General features: G+C 33.2%; 1 protein-coding gene across 1 annotated transcript in view; it reads right to left on the minus strand.

The window, feature by feature from the left end:
* TRPM6 (transient receptor potential cation channel subfamily M member 6) overlaps window positions 1-21,505 on the minus strand; it is a 145,257-nt gene that overhangs the window by 16,198 nt on the left and 107,554 nt on the right. The window contains exons 29-36 of the mRNA XM_051972081.1: window positions 18,143-18,228; window positions 15,534-15,592; window positions 12,947-12,972; window positions 10,704-10,754; window positions 7,123-7,188; window positions 2,382-2,668; window positions 1,749-1,831; window positions 474-679 (exon numbers count right to left, since the gene is read on the minus strand). Of these exons, the coding sequence (XP_051828041.1) occupies window positions 474-679; window positions 1,749-1,831; window positions 2,382-2,668; window positions 7,123-7,188; window positions 10,704-10,754; window positions 12,947-12,972; window positions 15,534-15,592; window positions 18,143-18,228 (864 nt within the window). The remainder of the gene's footprint in view (window positions 1-473; window positions 680-1,748; window positions 1,832-2,381; window positions 2,669-7,122; window positions 7,189-10,703; window positions 10,755-12,946; window positions 12,973-15,533; window positions 15,593-18,142; window positions 18,229-21,505) is intronic.

A 21,505-nucleotide genomic window follows, 5' to 3' on the forward strand; every position in this document is an offset into this window, starting at 1 on the left:
TTGAAACAAAAGTTGGATGACTTAGTCAGATATGCCATAAATGTGATTCTTTTTTAAGTATGATCTGGACAAAGTGATCTCTAATATGCTTTTTTTTTTTTCAATACCCAAGATTTTAAGGCTCCAATTAAATATATACATACATATGTATATATTTAATTGGAGCCTTAAAATACATATACATGCTTGTGGAGTGAAATAAATGAATAGACAGAGCAAGATAGAGATAAAGACAGAGAAAGGAGCATAGTATAAGTATAGTATTTGCTTTGAAATGGATTTTTTTAAAGCACACAAAGTCAGGCTGTTACCATTAAAACTCTATAATAATGGTAATGATCACAAAAGATGCCTGGACTATTTTGGGGGAATTAATTACTTATAACATTTGCAGGTATATAGAGATCAGAGCTTCACTTTCCAGAAACATTTCTGCAAGTCTCAAATATATCACAGTCCATTCCGCCAATCACCTTGCAAATCCAGAACAAGTAGTTCTCCTTGGGTATATTCATAAGTCCAGTGGGAAAAAGTCAGCATCAGTTCCTCCAAGATGTTGCTGGGAGATATTTCATCTCCATTGTTATTGTTGTACTTGCGGAATTCACCAGTCATGTACTTCTCTATGGTTAACCATTGGTTTGCTGAATGGCAATATATTAAATAGACATCCAGGAATCTGTGGGAAAGGAGAAGGATACTGACCATCATGGGACAATAGAAGGGAAGAAATAGGATCCCCCCCCACCATCCATGGTGTAACAAAGGCAAGATTGTTAAGAAAGTAGAAGAGATAACCCAAACAAGATAACTACTGTATCCAGAAGGACCAAGAATGAGAGTGGGGCATTTTCTGAAGTATAGCCCCTTTTCAATTTGAGGAAACCTTTTATAAGTATTGTGCCTAATATAACTTGTCATGCTCTAAAAGTTTCTTATAAAAGTAGTAATAAAACTTTACAGTTAAGTCCTCAGTACCAAATTATGATCAGTCTTATTAAATGAATACAGATGGGTAGGAACACTCCAGTGAAATAATAAAAGTGTTGTGAATTCTTGTAAAGTTCCCTTTTTTTGGTAATGGGAAAGTTATCCTTAAAACTTTCATGATTTTTATCTGAATAATATTGATACTCATGAGCCTACTTCCTAGATATCCAATACCTGCCTTTTTCTTCCTTCAAGTTATCACCCACTACTACTAGTACCTAGTAGTAGGTAGTACTATTACCTTGTACAGATAAGAAACCTCTAAAAAAAGTATAACAAATCAAGACAATTTCTACTATAACTTGCAGTTCAAGCACAATTTCACTGTATCAGGGGTGGTCGATTCTGGGGCAACATCTGCATGGCAATACCAGATTACACCAACAGCATCTTTTTACTAAAGAATGTCATAAGGCTAGAGTTGAAAGTGACCTCTGAATTCATCTACTATAATCTCATTTTCCAAATAAGGAAACTGAGGCCCAGAATGGTTAAATAACTTTTACCAATATCATAGAGGTTAGAAGAATCAGAGTCAATATTTGAACTATGACTCAAAATGGGGTTCTTTCCCTTACACTATATTCCTTATTTTAGAGAGATACATATTCTATCTAAACTAGAAAAAACTTGAAAACATGTGTTGGAGGGACATTTACCTGTTGAAAAATAATTTTGGATTATATTAGGCATAAGAGAGAGCAGATCCTGTTTGGTCTGACAGAACTAACTACAGAGATAAAAAAAGATTTTCTCACCTTGGTGTATAAGGAACAGTATGTGGTTTTATTTGGTTGAAGGTATAGATCAGCTTTTGAGCCGCCCTTTGTTGTTGGATCTCCTAAAAAAACAGGATAAATTTATCAAGAATGATTTAGTAGGATGCTAAAAAAAAAAAAAAATCATCTGGCTAAACAATAAGCAATTTTAATATATTAATTAAAATGTTAAATTGATATTTATTAAATAAGCATCATCTATAGCAGATTGTTCAGAGAGCTTCCCTTAAATGTTTACTTCTAACCAACCATGAGGTTTTGTAATTTTTTTAAAACTTTGTAACAAAGAAATTCAGACAGACCACCCTTTAAATTGGAAATGATAGCATTAAATTGGGAAAGATCTAGCACTCTATCCCCCAACCTATACATATTCAACATAGGATCACATCATATCCAATATAGATTTAGACTTGGAAAAGACCTTAGAGACCATCTAGTCTAATCTTGTCATTTTATAGATGAGGAAACTGAGGCAAAGAGAGATAAAATTATTTGTCCAAAGCCACTTAAATATTAAATGGCAATAGTAACATCTGAATTCAGATCAGCAGATTCCAAAAGTAGGGCTCTATCCACTATGTCATACTTCCTCTCAGAATCCAGACTTACCCTGAGGCAGAGATGCAGTACAGTATCTTCTCCAAATATTTTCTGCCAACTCTGTATCACCTCAGGAAGAAAAGACTTGACAATGAAGATCTGACCTGGCTTGATCATATCATCTTCAGACCATGTGCTTACTACTTTCATGGCTTTCCGGAGCCCTCCATCCATCTCCTCCCGGGATAAGACCTGAATCATAGCAGTTTTTCCACGCTGGGACCAGGAGGACATGCTTTTATCAAGGTTCAAAGGAGAACTCTCTTCTAGCTTATAGATGGTTACTTCTTCTCCAGCTAGAGAAAGAGTAGAAAGAATGGGAAGAATAGGGGGAAGGGCAGAGGAAAACATAAGATTACCGAATATCAAATCTATCCCAAAATATTTATAACAGTTTTGCTTAAGGAAACACAATCCTTAGAAAAGCTCCTAGGTCTTGCTATTTTTTCATTCAAAAGAATCTTTACAACAAAAAAAAATTGAATACACAAGTGGATAAAAGTTAGGATTACTTTCCAAAGTCAAATGTCTTATGTATAGTAGGGCAAGGCAAAAGAGGGGGAAAACAAAGTAACTAAGATGGTCATTTGGTTATAATATAATAATTATAAGGCCAAAGTTAAGTGTTCAGGACTTTACAGAAACCAAACATAATTCCAGAGAGTTAATGATGAACTATATCACTCATTTCCTGTCAGAGTATGAACTCAATATATAGAATAAGACATATCAAAGTGGAAATTGGTTTTACTTGATTATACATATTTGTTACAAAGGTTTTATTTCTTATTTTTTCCTTTCTTAAGGGTGTGGGAAGAAATGAGAGGGAGAGAAAATAAATGTTGCTAATTGAAAAGAAAACTTAAAAAAAAAAACTTTGCAAAAATTAACTTCCACAGGCAATAACCACAATCCTAATTGCAGTCAGCCAAATGTCTCTACGAAGATACAAGATCCTTAGGGACCTGGGCTCAAAGAAATATATTATTACAACTAGAGAAACAATTCAAGTATTTGTCCTATCAACACTGATTTAGCAGCATGGTACAATAGATATATTCATATTACATACTTAGAAAGAATCAAAACATCAAGAAACAGTATACTTGACACCATTTTTGTTACCCTTTCATCAAGGAAAATTGCATATGACAATAAGACACAGTGATATTTTCACACACACACACACACACACACACACACACACACACACACAATGAGTCAGAAGTAAAATCTAATATGACCAAAAAGAAAAAAAGAAAAAGAAAGAAAACATTATTTGGAAACTAAACATTGCTGAATGGTTTATAATGAGAATGAGTCTTTAGAATATATAGCTAAGAAAATATTTTTATTTTCATTTTTAGCTGTGAAATCAGAATCTTAAATTTCCTCTGCTTAAGTGGTAAAAGAGGCTTTCAAAATTATTCTAATCTCAATTTACAATGCAAATTGAATAATTTTACTGAATATGAAAAAAAATCTAATTGGTTTAGGACAGCCCATTGCCAGAATTGAATGTCTCCTAAAAGAAATAACAAATAGTACAAGTGACATATATTCAACTATGTTGCATTTTATGATTCTATTATATACTCCTTGACTTAAAGGGAATGCAATCTATACTGTCCATTTCTATATAAAGAACTGTCCCTCTGACTCATGTTCTCTTCAAATGTACTTCAGTTCATAGAAGTGACCCTGGGTTCTTGATGAATCTACAGAAGACTGCAATCTCTGATCCATTCAACCAAGCCAGAAAGCTTTATAGTAGTGGCCAAACTAGAAATGGATTATCATGGGGTCCTGGGACCAGAGAGCTAAAGCTAGAAAGGATCTCTTTAGAAGCCATCTAGTTAAACCTCATTATTTTACCGATAAATAAGAAGACTTACTCAATTACTTACAACTTACAATTAATTACAACTTAGGTAGTAAGCACCAAAAGAATTTGAACCCATATCCTAACAATACAGAACTAATGCTGCTACCCCCCTATACTATAATGACTATCAATCAAGGACAAGTGTAGGGAAAAAATGGAAGTACCCTCGATGTGTTATTTCTAATAAAATACGTTCCATTCATGTTTTCCTGTTGCCTTTCATCCTTTCATAAATTTGTGACTTTGAGATTTCACCCAATGTTCTGGGAGATTTCTCAAAATATTTTATGGAAAACAATGGAGCACATGATAGAAAGGTGATAAGACTCAGAGTACAAATTGAGACATAATTTTTAGAATGGTCAGTGCAGGAATTTGTTTTATTTGGCCATGAACATTGTTAGCAGAATTTGGGTTTTTTATTCTTTTCAGTGGCAAGGGAGGAAGTATCAAAGAGGTTTTTATTAATTGAAGAAATAAAATTAAATTTAAAAAGGAAAAAAGTAACTAGAGTAGAACCAGTGTTGATACTTAAAACCCAAGTGTAACACTTTCCATCTGGAAAATTCTACTTTTAAAATATCTGTACTTCTTTGAATTTTCAGTCTTGAGTGTTAGAGGACCATCAAGTGGGAAATGGCTAATTAAATGGAAGTATCCTAATGTAATGAAATACTATGGTACTGTAAAACAGAAGTGTCAAACACATAGCCCATGGTCCACAATACTTCCAAGTGCAACCCCAAACTAGATTAAAATGTAACTGGGAAATATTTAATCAAATAAATTAAAAGTTAAAAAAAACAGAAATAATGTTAACGTGTAATTTTCTAAGTCAATACACAGCCCTTGGGGATCTTTATATATGATCTAATTTCTATTTGAATTTGATGCCACTGCTATTACAAATGATAAAGAACACTGAGAAAAATATGGAAAAATATACAAATTCATATGAATTGAACAAGAAGAGTCAAAAATAATAAATGTAATGATAATAACAATGCAAATGAAAAGAACAACAAAAGTCAGTAAATGTTGAGAAATTGTAATGAACAGACTTTGCCCCCCAAGTGTTCCTTTGCAAAGCTGGAAGACCACAACTCTAAAATGTGACATCTGATTTTTTTTTAATGTGTTGATTAGTTTTATTGAATTTTTTCTCTTCTTTTCTTCCTCTTATTTATCTATCTATTTATTTTTGTTACAAGAGATGGGGGAAAAGATAAAAGGGAAAATGAAAGTACTTTAAAGTATCAGTTAAAATACACTTTGAATAAAACAAATAAGCAGAAAAATTTATTAGAAGCTGATATAAAGTCTAGCCCAAACAAATTCTATAAGAGATCTCTTAATTGGAACTGATCCACAAGGCATATTCAGCCCTGGTTAGAAGTATGGGGAGCTGAGGAGAAAGAATGGCAGGGGGGAGGTGGAGCAAATGTATACTGGACATGAATGTTTATACAATTTCAATCTCCACTCTTTGAAAAACTGCTATTCACACTGCTGGTGTGAAGTGGAACATGTTTCCATGTTTTATGCCTTGGTTGATACTAAAAAAGACCATTTAATAACAAAAGCTGGCTACCAGGTGCTGGATATTTTCAGCCACAGCATTTCAGAAAAGCTATTTCCATAAGATTAAATTGGGTTGAGAGTTTCATTAACCGAGGAATTAGCCATACTGGAAAAAAAAAAGGCCCCTTAAAGTATTCAAATATAAATAATGAACAGTATATGTTCAAGCAATGTTTAATTATAAATAATTAAAGTACTTAGATGGATGCCTCCACAAGTTCTGAAAATCAAACGCCTAGAGAAGTTAAAACAATATCACATATTAGCAAACATCATTTTAGGGCCAAAAGGGGAGAAAGTGTATGCTAGCTATTAAAGGATAACAATGAGAGTTTAGCTCCGTGCAGACAATGTAGATTTTACTGACAGGATTATTGAAGTTTGGGGACAGTGGGCATAAACAGTATGTGGTATATTCCTAATGGTGTCTTATGCAAAATCAGTGGAATAAAAGACATCTTCAAGGATGTTCATGGCAATAAAAAGAGGAGGGCAGCTTGTGTGAGACATAATGGAGAGCCCTAGTGTTACAGCTTGAAATATTCAAAGAACCAGATGAAGGCCTCCCATTAGTATGGCTGTCCCTTAATGGATGATATGGACAAGAATTACACAAAAGGATAAGGCATGGATGATTTGATCTGCACGAGTGAAGGCAGTGCCCACATTTATAAAATCTTGAATCCAGAGAAATATCTAAGCAGCAACCCTTCCTACCTTGTTAATCTCTTCATGCTTTCTACTAGCAAAGCCTCACTAGCCTTGGCTAATGAGGGTTTGTTTTCCTCTTGTATACCAGCCTTTAAAACCAACATTTCCTTTCTGAGCTAAGAGCAATTAGTGGGCATGAAAGAAAACAAACAAATAAAAAACAATACATCCAGCATTTCTCTCACAGTTCTGATGGCTTTCACCATGTTGACATTGATCGCTTTTCTCTGTGTTTATTAAGCATGGTTGGTTTGTTCTTTTCTTTCCGATTTACTTCCAGCCTTGAATCATGAAGTGCCAGGTGCAGAATTACTGATCCCATCTCAACCGCTGCTTACTCACTACAAGCCTAAGCTAAAGGCTCTAAGACATAGACTACTAGAGATGCTTACCCCAACAAGTTAACAAGAATTTTTGTTTATTTTCTTTTTTTAGGTTTTTTGCTATCAAGTTATTTATCTGATTAAATGGCAACCCAAATCATAAAGAAAAGTTCAAAATGGCTTCTTAATAAATTTGTTCATGACTTTATTGCGTTGACTATCACAAAATGATGATAGATTTGCAACTTACCAAAGAATTGTATCGGAGTAAACGGTATGGTTTGAGAAAGCCTCATTAAATTGTTCCTTTCAACAGCTTTAACAAAGAAAAGAAAGAAAATTTTATTTAGTTAGTATGAATTATAAAATCAGTTTAATAGAAAGCTTTCTCCAAACTAATACTTTTCAAATAATGCTAATATTATGTTTTATCTCTATCTAAAATCAATATATCTACACTCAAAAAGATATCATAGAATTAAGAATAGACTGTAAGAAATTATATAACAATCTAAACAGGTATGTTTCTACTCTACACAAACAGTAAATCCAATGCATACATGGCATATTGCTAGCACCTATTTCCATCAATGATGTTACAAACTCTGGTTTCTCTGTAGTGTTTTTTCTTTTTTTAAAAGTAAATCTGATGTACTATGTAGACTCTGAGGACATCTGCTGTTAGAGTCTGCACACTTCACCTTCTTTTCCAGAGGGAACTAAACACTGCAGTTTTAATTACAGACAGGCTCTCTGCATTTTCATGTTAAATCCAGAAGACTGTTATAGTCCATCAATGTCAAAATGAGTTATAGTATTTCTCTGAACATTTTTTTTCTAATTTTATAGCCAGAGACCACATGCTAGGTTATTACTGGACTTAGGCAACCAGTGTCAATATTCTAAACTAAGAACTCAATAAATAAATGGACATTGTGCCCTGGGATTCACCAAAATACTGTCAAATGGAATTGGTAACACCATGATTTACTAAAGAGTAAGACTCAATCTACCTCTTGGTTTTGATACCATCCAATGGGATTTAGTGAATTTAAAAAAAAAAAAATCTTGAGTCCCTGAAGACAGTATAATACCAAAGTCCCAAATGTAGTTAAAATTGTATAACTCTGCTCTGACAAGCTACTTTCCTAGAATACCAAAATAAAAATTAAACACTGTGTTAATTCTAATGATTAAGCTTCAAAGAAGAGATATATAGGTGTACTTCTATCTCTTCTTTGCAGAAGTTGAGGACTATTTATGTGCAGCATCTTGTATAGTGCCAGATTGGGTTGATATATTGGTTTTGCTGAAGTGCTTTTTTCCCCCTCTTTCTTTTTATTATGTTATTTTATATTATTTAATGTATTTAATTAAATAATAATTAATATCCCCCTCTTTCTTTTTATTATGTTATTTTATATTATTTAATGTATTTAATTAAATAATAATTAATATTAAAATTTAATATATTTAATAATAATTACATTATTTAGGCATAAGATAAGGGTTTTTTATAGGAAAGAAGGAAATGATGGGAAATGAAGATGATGTAAAACCAAAGGCCAATGGTAAAAAAATTTGCTTAGCTCTTGTTTCCAAGTAGACCATCACTTAAGAAAGTAAAGTACAATTATGTGCATTTTGAACCTGAAATAGCAAGGCCTAACTAAGGTAGAATTGTTATATAATTAATGAGCTACAGATCCCATCTTGATTAATCCATAGATTCTGATTAACTAGGGATTTATTTGACTAGGAGTGGTGTCTTTCTAAAAAACAGAAATGCAAGATTAACTAATAAGAATCCAGATGTCAAAATTCCTGGTGTTCCTAAGAACATAACTAACCAAGAGATTATTTGAGGGAGTCAAAGAAAAATTAAAGTATTTAGGTTCAATTCAGGCTCAAGAGTGAAGTCACAAATCAACCAAGGAAAATAAGTAGGTTAAGACCAAAGGATAAAGTAAAACCAAATTATCAATGATTTTACAGAGGTACCCTCTCCCTCTTTTAGTCATAGTCAAATCACATTTCCCCACTTTTCTTGGCTCCAAGGCTCACAGTCCTCAACTCCTAGTGCCCTCCCTTCTCAAACCTCCTTGGAATTAACTACATATATGTGTTTGTTTCCTCCATTAGTATATAGATGAACTCCTTTTAAATAGATAGTTTCATTCACTGTATTTATATCCTCAGTGCCTAGTATAGTGCCTAACACACAGTAGATTCTTAAATACTTCTTGACTGATTGAGTAAGTGAGTCTAATGAAAAAGGGAATGTCAGGACAATGTAAGAGAATATTAAGCACCAATATAGAAGAAGAATAGTAGAACCTAGACATTCTAGATTCATCACTGGTTGAATGTAAACTTGAGTCTGAGACATTTCTATCTAAGCCAATACATCCCTTAAGAGAATCAAATTCTACATGCTAAGCTATCAATGTAAGTAGATTCCTGCATAAGTCTAGACTGAGGATTTGTGAGATCATCTAACATTAGAACTGAGAAGACCTATAATAGCCATCTACTCAAATCCATACTATCCCACCCCCTCACAAAAAAAGTTCTCCTCTACAACATATCCAACTTTTGGTCATCAGCCTTTTCTTGAAGAAGGAGAACCCATTACTTCATTAGACAGCTCCTTCCACTTTGGGATAGCTCTGATTATTAGGAAATTTCCCCCTATATTGAACCTAAATGTGGATCTTTGCAACTTCACTCAATGTTAATGGTTCCATCCTCAGAAGATTTATAGTACAATAGAGATATTTACTTATCCTATATATGGTAGGTCTAGTGGGTTTGGTCTGTGTTAAACAAATATGACTTAGAAAACTTGCAGGTTTGTCTTGGATTGATCATATACTAATAATCCTCATGCTTTTAGAAGTCAGCCAACAGGAAAAACAACCTTATTTACACAAGACCGAAAAAGCCAGTATGGTCAGTTTGCTTGCACTTCTATGAATGGGTCTCTGGAAACAATTCCACATGAACCAGGATGATGAACAAGTCTCATGAATTTCTGCAGAGCCCAGAGCCCACTGTTAAGAGATAGAATAGGGGTTCACAGCTGTTTCTGGAGCCGGTCAATTCCCTTCTAAAAAGTGGAGGACTACCCCTAGAGAAAGACACTGTTCCCTGAGGTCCATCCCAGATGATGATGCAGCCCATTGCTCTGGGATCAAAATCCTGACAGCTGCTACTAAAGGGTCAATCATTCCCTTGTTAAATATTTTCACTTGAATGTCCCATGTGTCTTCAAGTTCCTCATGTTTAAAACTAAATCATCATCAAATCTCCAAATCCTTTTTTCTCCCCTAACTTTTCTGTAAGAACATCACAATCCTGTCAGCTAAAATGAAATAATTTTCATCTATTTTCAAACATCTCTCTCCCATTTTCATATTTTTGTTCTCTCTTTTCTCCATTTCTAAAATAAATTCCTCCCAACAATATCCTCCTATTGAAGTTTCCTCCTTTCTTCAAGGCCTGCTTAGGTGTTACTTTTTCCATGAAGACTTCTCTGGGTAACCCTCCAGACAAAATGACCCTTCCTTCTTACAACATATGAAACTAGGTATCATAGTAGATATAAGGCCTGACTCAAAAGTCAGGAAAAGAAGCTCAAATCCTACCTCAAGTTATCTGTATGACCCTGGACCTCTTTCAATCTGTTTTATCAATCAAGACAGGAATAATATTATTCTATTATAATTATTATATAATTTTTATATCTTATAAAGATGTTGAAAGCATCCAATGAGATAACCCATGTAAGCACTATATTAAATTTAGCTATTTTGCAAAGAATCTTCTTACCTGAATAATGATGGTGCATATCTTGAGTAGTTTTTAAAGCGGCCGAGATTTCTGAAATTAGACAAGACTGGCATTTTAATTACTTGACTACTAATAAATACATGCTTATGAATATATTGTTTTCAAAGTTATTATTGAATAGGTTCATCATAATGCCTTTTCACTATCTGGAAAAGATTGCTAATATTCTTTAAACACATTATTGTGAATGCTATCTTGACAGTTTCCAATCATCAATGCAATATTTCCAAACATATTTATATGGGGAATTGAAAGAAGACAAGTAATATTAGCCTCAGACATGTATTTTCCCTGAGCCAATTATAGCCCTGGGTTATAAAAGGCACTCAGCTGCCCATCACACTTCACAACACTCCCCAAGCCCAATTCTCCTTGCTCCCTCAAAGAACAATACTCTCATAACCACATTATTACCAGCAATTTATAGACAGATTATTTCACTGACCTAGAATGCCTAAGTAAAATAAATACATAAAGGGGCAAATATTAAGATGGGGACAAAGAGTCGGGCAAAAGAACAAAAAAACAAAGTTGTTTGGTTACCTTAAGTACATAGAACAGCGTTATCAGAGTACCTTCTGGTCTAACTGGGCTACTTCTAACTGTTCATGTCCAAAGTAAGAAAGCTAATGAGGCATTATATAGAGTAGAGCAACATAAAATGCAAATGTCCTAATTCTAACACCTACTAGCTAGGAGACTAGAGGGAAGGTTATTTAATCTTCTGCCCCTCAGACATCTTCATCTTTAAATTGGTGACAATAATTATTACATTATAAAATTTCTTACAGAGAAAGTAATTTACAAATCTTAAAGTAATACAGAAAGGAATAGCTTGTTAGTTCAGTAAATACAGTCCTGGGCCTGCCTAGAATCAGGAATACTTAAATTCAAATGTAACCTCAGCCACTTATTAGCTATATGACTCTGAGCAAATCATTTTACCTGTTTGCCTCAGTTTCCTCATCTGTAAAACAAGCTGGAATAGGAAATGGCAAACTAGTCTTGTATCTTTGCCAAGAAAACCCTAAATGGGGTCACAAAGACTGGGACATAACTGAAATGACTAAATAAAAAGAGTATTACATAAAAGTCAACTATTACAATGAACTTTCTCATCTTTTTTGATGAGTCATCATTGTTATGATTACTATTATTACTACTACTTCACAGAATTATTGTGAGTAAAGTACTACATAAAAACTACTTTAGTAGTAGACTTACTTTGCTGATTCATAAAAAAACAGAATGGACTCAGGAAGTTTATTTTTATTAACTCAGTTATAAAATGGGCAACAGGAGTTCCTTAACTTGGGATCTGTGATTTTTAAAATAACTATAATTTTATAACTTTTTTGCTAATTCTATTTCAATAATAAACCTATGTAGCAGTTAAAAACATAACTTTGAGAAGGGAACCACAGGCTTTAACAAAACACAGGATAGAAAAAAGGCTTAAAAGTAGCCCTATTGTAGAACTTTAAGGGCTCCATCACTTTTCTCACTATAAACTTTTGATACATATGATGTCTGTATTACTATTTCTGGTTTACAAATGAGGAAACAGATTCAGAGAAGGAACCCAATCAGAAATATCTCAAGTCAGGAATTGACTACAGTTTTGTTTTTGTTTTTTTTTAAATTCCAACGATAGCCAAAATTCTTTCCCTACACTACGCTATCTTCCTTTTATTATCATAACAGTTCATAACTAAAAGACATAACTAAAAGCACAATGTGTCCAATTCCAGAAAAATCTTAGGCTCTAAGTTACTTGATAAGAAGTATCAATACCATCTTTTTGTTCTAACCTTCCCTGAAAGGAAAATGGCAACAAATGATTCTTTTTTCCTTTGTTACCTCTACTAGACATGATGGCTGCTTTTGGGAAGTTTGAAGAGGGAAGAGTGACAGAGTTACTATGAGACAGAAAGAGGGAAAATTCTAGACACCATGGGGTACCTGATTTGCCATCCAGAATAGACATAAAAGATGCTAGAGCAGGTCAATAAAGAATATTTGTAAAATTAGTTAAATGAGCATTGTGACTGGGTCTATATATATAAATTAATAACCACAAAGTACAAGAGAAGAAATGAGGTAGTATACATAGACACACACACACACACACACACACGCACACACACACACACGTATTACTACTTGAATGGCAACTTAAGAGCATTAAAATAAAAAAAAGTTTCAAAAAATTTAAGACTTACTGTCAATTCCTTCCAAACTTCTGGACCTGTTTTAAAATGAAATTGGATAGTGCTTTTACATTCCTATTAATTAAAAATAGTAACAAACATGTCAAATAGACCAGAAGTTATGCATTTGAGATTCAACTACAATTGACAAAATATAGTGTCTAAATCTCTTGAAGGTAAGGTACCCCTTGGAAGTGAAAAAGAACTTTAAATAAATAAATGATATATAGCCTCAAAGTCCCTTTCCTGGATCAAAACCACGAGAGAGAAACTGTGGCTCTAAGGATTATTCCCTACCCCCATACTCCTACCCTCATTCCCAAAAAAAGTCTTGTATTTGATCATTGGAGAAAGACTTAAGAAAATTCAGTTCTAGACATGAAATCACTAGTCAACAATAGAATGATGTAAAAAACAGAATCAATGGGCAAGAATTACTAAATAATAAAATGTTCATTACAATTACTTATTGGCATCATAGTGCACAGAATATTTAGATCTAGAGTTAGGAAGACTTGAATTCAAATCCAGACTCAGACAAGTACTGACAAAGCCACCTTTTATTTGCTTCAGTTTCCTCATCTGTAAAATGGGAATAATAATAACATCTATCTCCCAGGATTGTTGTGAAGATCAAAAAATTACAGTGTTTAGTACAGTGCTTGGCATATAGTAAACCTATATAAATGTTAATTATGGTTATTACTACTTAACCTCAGTTAAGTGTCTGTCTCAGTTTTTTCATCTGTAAAATGTGAGTAATAATAGTCCTATCTCCAAGGATTGTTGTGAGGATCAAATTAAATAATAATTGTAAAGCACATTACAAATTTTTAAATGTTATATAAATATAATTATAATTATAATTATTATTATTGTAATTATACTCATCTTTTATCTCTGCCTCTATTCTTCATCACCTATGGATTATGTATATATTCCTGTAACCATGTCGCTTTAAAACAAATAAACCAAAGACTTCCTTCTATGACATAAAAATCAATTATTCATTCTACAAATCATGTGCTATGTTTCTCTGGACAAGTAGTTACTATTTATAGCTTCAGAACATCATTTTTAAAATTTATTTCAATGCCACTTATGATCCTCTTTATGTATAAATATAAATTCACATCCTCATAACAATAAAAAAGTAATATATGTAGCAATTTATTAATTATAATAATTAATGTTAATTTCCTCACAATAAGTCTATGAGGATGTAGTATGGGTAACATCATTCAAGTACTATCAAAAATTGGTTGCATAGTGGATATGGAATTGGATTTAGAGTAAGAAAGACCTGAATTTGAATCCTGACTCAGGCACTTATTAGCTATGTATGACTGTGGGCAAGTGATTTGTCTTCTCTCAGTCTTAGTTGCCATGCCTGCAAAATGGGGTTGATAACAGCACCTATCTCATAAGGTTGTTGTAAGGATCAAATGAAATAATATATAATATACTTTACAAATCTAAAAGTGGCACATATATATATATGTACCTATTATTTTTATTCCCTTTCACCAATGAAGAAACCAAAGCTAAAGATAGTTTCACATTTATCTTATATTTAAAAGCAGTTCAAAGGATACACTTTTGAAAGAGATTTAAGAATCAATATAAGTAACTGAACATTTAATTCACTTGGTGAAAACCAGTGTTTTATGGAGATACTGGTGTGAAAAGTTAAACCTCCATGACTAGCTGATCAATTCATTTCACAGCACTTTTAACTGGTGACATCCAGAAAACACCAGCAATTAAATAAAATATTCTTTGCACTTCAGTTCTTAGTTTATTCTGTTAGATAACAAAAGTTCCAGAAAACCACTAATATCCCTAAGTTTTACATGTTTATCATCAGAGCTGTTGTTAAGACAGAGAATTAGTGTTACTGAGAAGCTTAAGAAGAACAAATATTCTCTTAGAAACTGAAGGATAAAAAAAAATGAAAAATAAGATATATATATAAGCTTAATTACATTTTCAGTCTGCTTTAGTCTCTCTTTTTTTGCTTTAAAAAGGTGACAAAGAATTATTTCTATTATATGATTCATATTCAATGGGTTCCAAATTGTTGGATGAACTATCTTTACAAGAAATTACATCAAAGATTTTTTCTTGGTTTTTAAAAGAGTCTTTCAGCACCAAGAAGGTGGCCATAAGAACAAAAGTAAGAGAAGTTCTCAGAATAATATAGTGTAATTACAATTTATTATGTTGAAAATTAAAGGACCTTAGAAATCATCTAATACATTTTGCTAATGAGGAAACTGAGGCCCAGAAAGATAAACTGACTTGCTCAAAATTACATATGTATTATTAGCCAAGCTGAGTTTTAACCTTGAATAACCAAATCCAACCATATCACACAATCAAAAAAGGGCAGAATTGAGGCATTTGTGGCAAAATGTAAAATTGTGTATTAATCAGTAATTATTTCCCTTCTGATACTAAAAGAAAAATGTGACCCTTTGCCAATATCAATCATTTTTCTGAAGATAAAACATTTGCTTAGCAACCTGTAAATCCAGCTAAAAGGAAGAAAAACTTAAAAACATTGATAATGCATTTTGCTTGACTCCAAAACACTCACAGTGAGTTCCTGTTCTGACTTGTCTGCCTAGCAGTCCAGTGAGCAGTTTTGCTCAAATCCTAAAAAAAGGAGATATCATTATGGATATACAGTAAACATGATAATCCCACACTTTCAGCAAAACATTATCAAAGTATAATCTATGACAGGCACCTTTTACATTCTGATCCTCCCCATTTTCCACCCACCCCACCACATTCTTACAATGCAAGATGAAGAAATATAGAATAAGCTTTAAAAAATGTAGGAATAATGACACAATCAAAACTCTAACAGCATGAAGAGATTTTTATGGTATGATAATGATTTAAAAAAAAAAAAAAAACAGTTCTCTCTTCTACATTGTGAACTTCCCCATCTCAGGTTTCAATATATTGAGGCTTGGCATAAGAAATTGAATGAGGATTTCTTGAGAGTTTTATGGAAGCTTCAGATGACAAGCAAAGGACAGCAGAGCTTATATACCCTCAAATTTTACAATAAAGTACTGTAAACACCCGATAATAGAAAAAGAAAAGTTAAAATTCAGACTTCTCTGGTGTAAAGGGACGGATAAAAAAAGCTTACATAGATTTTCCAGCTCTCAGAAGCACTATGGCCCTAACCACCATGCAATGTGGAAAGGATAAGTGAAATTTTTAAAAAATCTCCTTCTTCTGAAATTGGTTGCATAACCCTTGGCAGAAAGCTCCTGCTACAAGACACAAGGAAAGGTCCAGCAGTCTTTAGGGTATAGTAGCAATGTAGAAGGTAATGTAACTTCTTTAATAATACCACTTTAAAAAAAAAAGTTATATAGAATTCTGTTTAACTTTTGATTCAAAAGTCATTTCAAGAAAGGTAATGTATCTTCTTTAATACCACTTTTTAAAAAAATTATATAGAATACTGTTTAATCTTCAATTCAAAAGTCACTTCAAGAACTTGTGCTTCATCATCATTAAGAGCATTCATTATAATACTAGCAAAACATGGAAGAATATCCTGGAATTGCCAGAAAACCCAACTTTGCCATTTTAATTAATACTTCAAATTTTACATTAGAAAATCTTTTTTTTTTTTTTTAAGGATTAACTCAAAAACACTAGTCATTGGTTATTTGCATAGAATACAAATCCAATTGAAATTTATTGCATTTAATGCCTCTTTCAGTAATGACATTTCTGGTGTTGAATCATTTGACCATGCCCAGTTTTCCAACAATAAAAGGAACTTTCTTTTCTGGTTCATTGGTAGCATGAGGCAGGGGTTGCAGAGCATGTGGGAAGTAGATGCCTACTTTGGACCTTCCTAAGAGTTGCTTCCTTGGATGGTGGCTTTTTAGCCCGAGTTGAAGGCCAGGTCATCAAAGGCACTGCTATTGTCCAAGCTTTTTGGCCTGTCTGCTTACCAGTGCCATAGGTCGAGATGTCATGACAAAGATGAAAGGCTTTCTATAGGGGATGCTTCTCATGAACGTGACTCTAAGGGCCTGGCTGATGGTCTGAGAGAAATCATTACTCCAAGATATTGGATTCAAGATACTACTTTTGGGGTACAAGTAGAAGTGGTTTTGGTGATTTTTTCTTTCTTTCTTGCAATATGCTATATCTGCCTCTTATCTCTTTCCTTCGAGGACACTTTGTTGTTTTAGCTAACCTGGTTTGCTGACCCCAATGTGTAACAACTGATTGGCAATTGATTGAATGACTGGTCTCTTCTCCAAAGAATTTGATTCCCTGGATTAGGTGTGTGGACCAAGATGGAAGGAGGGCCTGTGGATGGTGAGGATAATTAAGGTTTGTTAAGACAAGGTTATATTTTAGACAAGGTATAATTGCCAATAGGATAAGTGACAAGGTATCCAAAGGGCAAATTTTCCTCATACCTTCCTACCAGAATTCTGACTTTCCCTGGGACCCTGTCTTCTGAGAGGTAAGCTTCTACCTTATCTTACATTATCTACCTTATCTTACTGGGTTACCTAGGTTACTTTTCTAACATTTTCAAAACACACATATACTATCCTCCACTTAATTCCTCTTATATATACTCTTTTCCTATTAGAAGTAAGCTACATGAAATTAGGGACCAACTCATTTGCTTACATTTGTATCATCAGTGTTTGACACAGAATAAACACTGAAAAAATGTTTTCTCATTCATTCATTCCATTCATATGGCATGACCTTAAGATCAAGACAGAAATGAGAACAGAAAAAAATGTGATAAGCCAGGAGAACAGAGACAGGTGGAGAGACAAGAGGTCTCAAAGAAAACAAAAACATTTCCCCCAGATGGTATACATTTTTGTGACTAAATTGTATCTCTTCCACTAGATTCTAAGCTCCTCATCTTTTCATTTCCTCATAGCTTGGCACAGTGCCTCATACGGAATAATTACTCAGTAATTCTATTTATTGAATAGAATTGAATGAAAAAAAGAACAAAAGTAAGCAAGCTGAGGGAAAAAAAAGGAACAACAGGCAAAGAATGAAAGAGTTTCAAAGAAAATAAATAGAAGGGGGGGATGAAGAAGAAGATGAATAAAAAGCAGAAAGTTGAAATTAATGAGGTCAATGAGTTAAAAAAGTTACTTTTATATGTCACCTGTCAAATACATTTCTTACCTGTTGAGGTTGCTTCAGATAGTCATTGATACATATGGCATGTCTTCTAATTTTTGGAGATTGTGCTTTCTGGTATGTATGTAATTCTAAATACAATTTAAAAGAAAATTAAAGTCCATAATAATATTTTTTATTTAAATAATTTCTTTTCTTCCCAAAAGATAATTAGAAGTATTTATATGTTTTGCAATAAGATGTAAAAAGCTAAAGGAAAAAAATATCAGAACAATACATTTTACTTAACAGTGCTAAGAAAAATTTAGATCAAAGATACAAGTTTCAGTTCTCCCCACTAAAAAATAAAAAGTGCTAAGGGAATAAAATCCATATTTATCAAGTAAAAACTGGTTTTATTTAATTTTTTAGTTTCAGATTCTAGGCATTTGTAAGCTCCGTGCCAAAATATAATGCAACACAGTGAATATGTTGCATAACTATTGCAGATATTGGGAGAATATGAAGAAATATAAAGTGACCTACCTCTTTCTCCCCACAAAAGACATAGACTTAAAATTTTATGTTTAAAATGGAATGTGGAAGGACTTAATATATCAAAAATTTTAAGAAAAATAGTGGATAATGTTATTCTGAAAAAAATAGCTCATTCATAATCATTAGCAAAACTGAACGTGACTGAGCCTTTTTTTCCCCTAAATAATTCCATTCTAAGTAGAGGTGACTAGGAAAATTGAAAAAGCCCATTTTCCCTTCAATACACAGGAGGAAGTGTTAATAGAAATTTTTTTTGAAACCTTTTTATTTTCAAAACATATGCACGGATAATTTTTTAACACTGACCCTTGCATAGCTTTGTGTTCCAAATTTTCCCCTCCTTCCTCCCCACTTTCTCCCCTAGATGGCAAGCAATCCAATGTATATTATACATGTTAAAATATATTCAATCCAATATATGTAAACATATTTATACAATTATCTTACTACTTAAGAAAAATCAGATCAAAAAGGAAAGAAAATTAGTAAGAAACAAAATGCAAATGGACAATAACAAAAAGAATGAGAATGTTATGTGGTGGTCCACACTCAGTTCCCACAGTCCTCTCTCTCTAGGTGTAGGTGGCTCTCTTCAGCAAAAGATCTTTGGAACTGGCCTGAATCATCTCGTTTAGAAAGAGTCATATCCATCAGAATTGATCATTGTATAATATTGCTGTTGCCATGTACAATGATCACCTGGGTCTGCTCACTTCACTTAGCATCAGTTCATGTAAGTCTCTCCAGGCCTTTCTAAAGTCATCCTGCTGATCTTTTCTTATAGAACAATAATATTCCATGACATTCATATACCATAACTTATTCAGCCATTCTCCAACTTATGGGTATCCACTCATTTTCCAGTTTCTTGCCACTATAAAGAGGGCTGCCACAAACATTGTTGCACATGTGGGTTCCTTTGCCTCCTTTAAGGTCTCTTTGGGATATAAGCCCAGTACAAACACTTCTAGGTCAAAGGCTATGCACAGTTTGATAACTTTTTGAGTGTAGTTCCAAATTGCTATCGAGATCAGATATAGATCCAAACTAGTTGGATCAGTTCACAGTTCCACCAATAATATATCAATGTCCCAGTTTTCCCGCATCCCCTCCAACATTTCTCATTATCTTTTCCTGTCATCTTAGTTAATCTGAGAGGTGTATAGTGGTATCTCAGTTGTCTAAATTTGCATTTCTCTGATCAAAAGTGATTTAGAGCACCTTTTCATATGACTAGAAATGGTTTTAATTTCTTCATCTGAAAATTTCCTGTTAGTATCCTTTGACCATTTATCAATTGGAGAATGGCTTGAATTCCAAATGGATTGTATTGAGTCAATTATCTCTATATTTTAGAAATGAGGCCTTTATGAGAATCCTTTAATGTAAGAATGTTTTATCAATTTATTGGGGTCCCTTCTAATCTTGTCTGCATTAATTTTAGACAAAAATTTTTGTAATAAGTTAATCTGATCAGAAAAAAATGTTAGTTCTTCTCTTTTTCCTAAATGCTCCAAAACTAGATTCTCTGATTTGGTTGACACCACTAAATGACCATCTGACAACACTTTTACCATTCTGCCTTTATCACATACAATTTTCATTTTTTTAGGCTTAACTCAAATGTTTTCTCCAAGATGTCTCTCCTGAGACCTTGAGCTAACTATGACCTTTACCTCCAAAACCTTTCCCTGCCTAAAATGTCATGGTACTTTTTTTGCAGCATTTATCAGATATAATAATTATTTCTATTTAAAGCATATGTGTTACTAAACTATCTATGAAAGCAGAAACAATTTCTTAATTATATTATGTATATCTTTTAGTGATGATTCAGTGCTCTAGACTTGGGAAGGATCTGAATTAATTGAATAATACTTAAGCTCCTACTTGAGAGTATCTTGGGATAACTGATTATCTTTATCCTACTAGATTTCTATCACCTTTTGACAATGGTCCTAATTAGATCCTCCTAGCATCCTTCTCTTGCACAATAAATATGGTAGTAAATTATTTATTCCTCAAATGGCTGGATATTCCATCTATTGTGAGCATATTTATAGAATTATATGTTCATATAGCAACAAAGACTTAGAGAAAGGCCATTTAAGCTGATCTAGTTAGTTGTACAAAACAAGATATTTAGCCACTGAACTGATAAAACCAACTAAAAAACAAGAAGTAGGTGAAGGTTAATTGAAAACACTGTCTGTGCATGTTTAATGAGTTAATTAATATTAACTTCTCCTCTCCTAAGGTGGAGTTTTCTGCCATTTTTTGAACATGGATTGTAGGATAAGGGAAGAGGAACATATTAATGAGGAAGATACAATAAGCAGAAGTCTTGTTAACTTCATCATCTCCAGTCAATGGGGATGGGAGGGACAGGAGCGCAAGGGAGGAACCTTGCATTTTGGGACAGGAAATAAAAGACTTATTCTCATGTCTATAAGGGCAAATTCACTTAAACTGCCTCTAGAATGGATTCCCCAGCTTCTTACAAGAACTGTAAATAAACAAATTTATTTCATACATTCCTGAGTCCTTTTTATCCTTGTAGCATATTTCTAAAACCTATACATAATCACAATTGCTTCAAACCTTAGCAGATAGATCTAGAAGTTAGATATGATGGATGAAGTATCTAACAATGCATATGACCAAAGGATCATAGATTTAGAGACAAAAGGCCTTTTGAGGCCGTTTAGTACAATTCCACTTACAGTTATGAAAACTGAGGCCCAGAGATATTATATGACTTTTTCAAAGTCATATAAGAAGTGGGAGATTTGAATAGAATGAAGTCTATTACCTTTCCATTTTATCATGTTGCCTCCCCAACTTAGCAGGGACTAGTATTTGGGTCTTATC

Source organism: Antechinus flavipes, chromosome 1 (assembly GCF_016432865.1).
Source record: "Antechinus flavipes isolate AdamAnt ecotype Samford, QLD, Australia chromosome 1, AdamAnt_v2, whole genome shotgun sequence".
Lineage (NCBI taxonomy): Eukaryota > Metazoa > Chordata > Mammalia > Dasyuromorphia > Dasyuridae > Antechinus > Antechinus flavipes.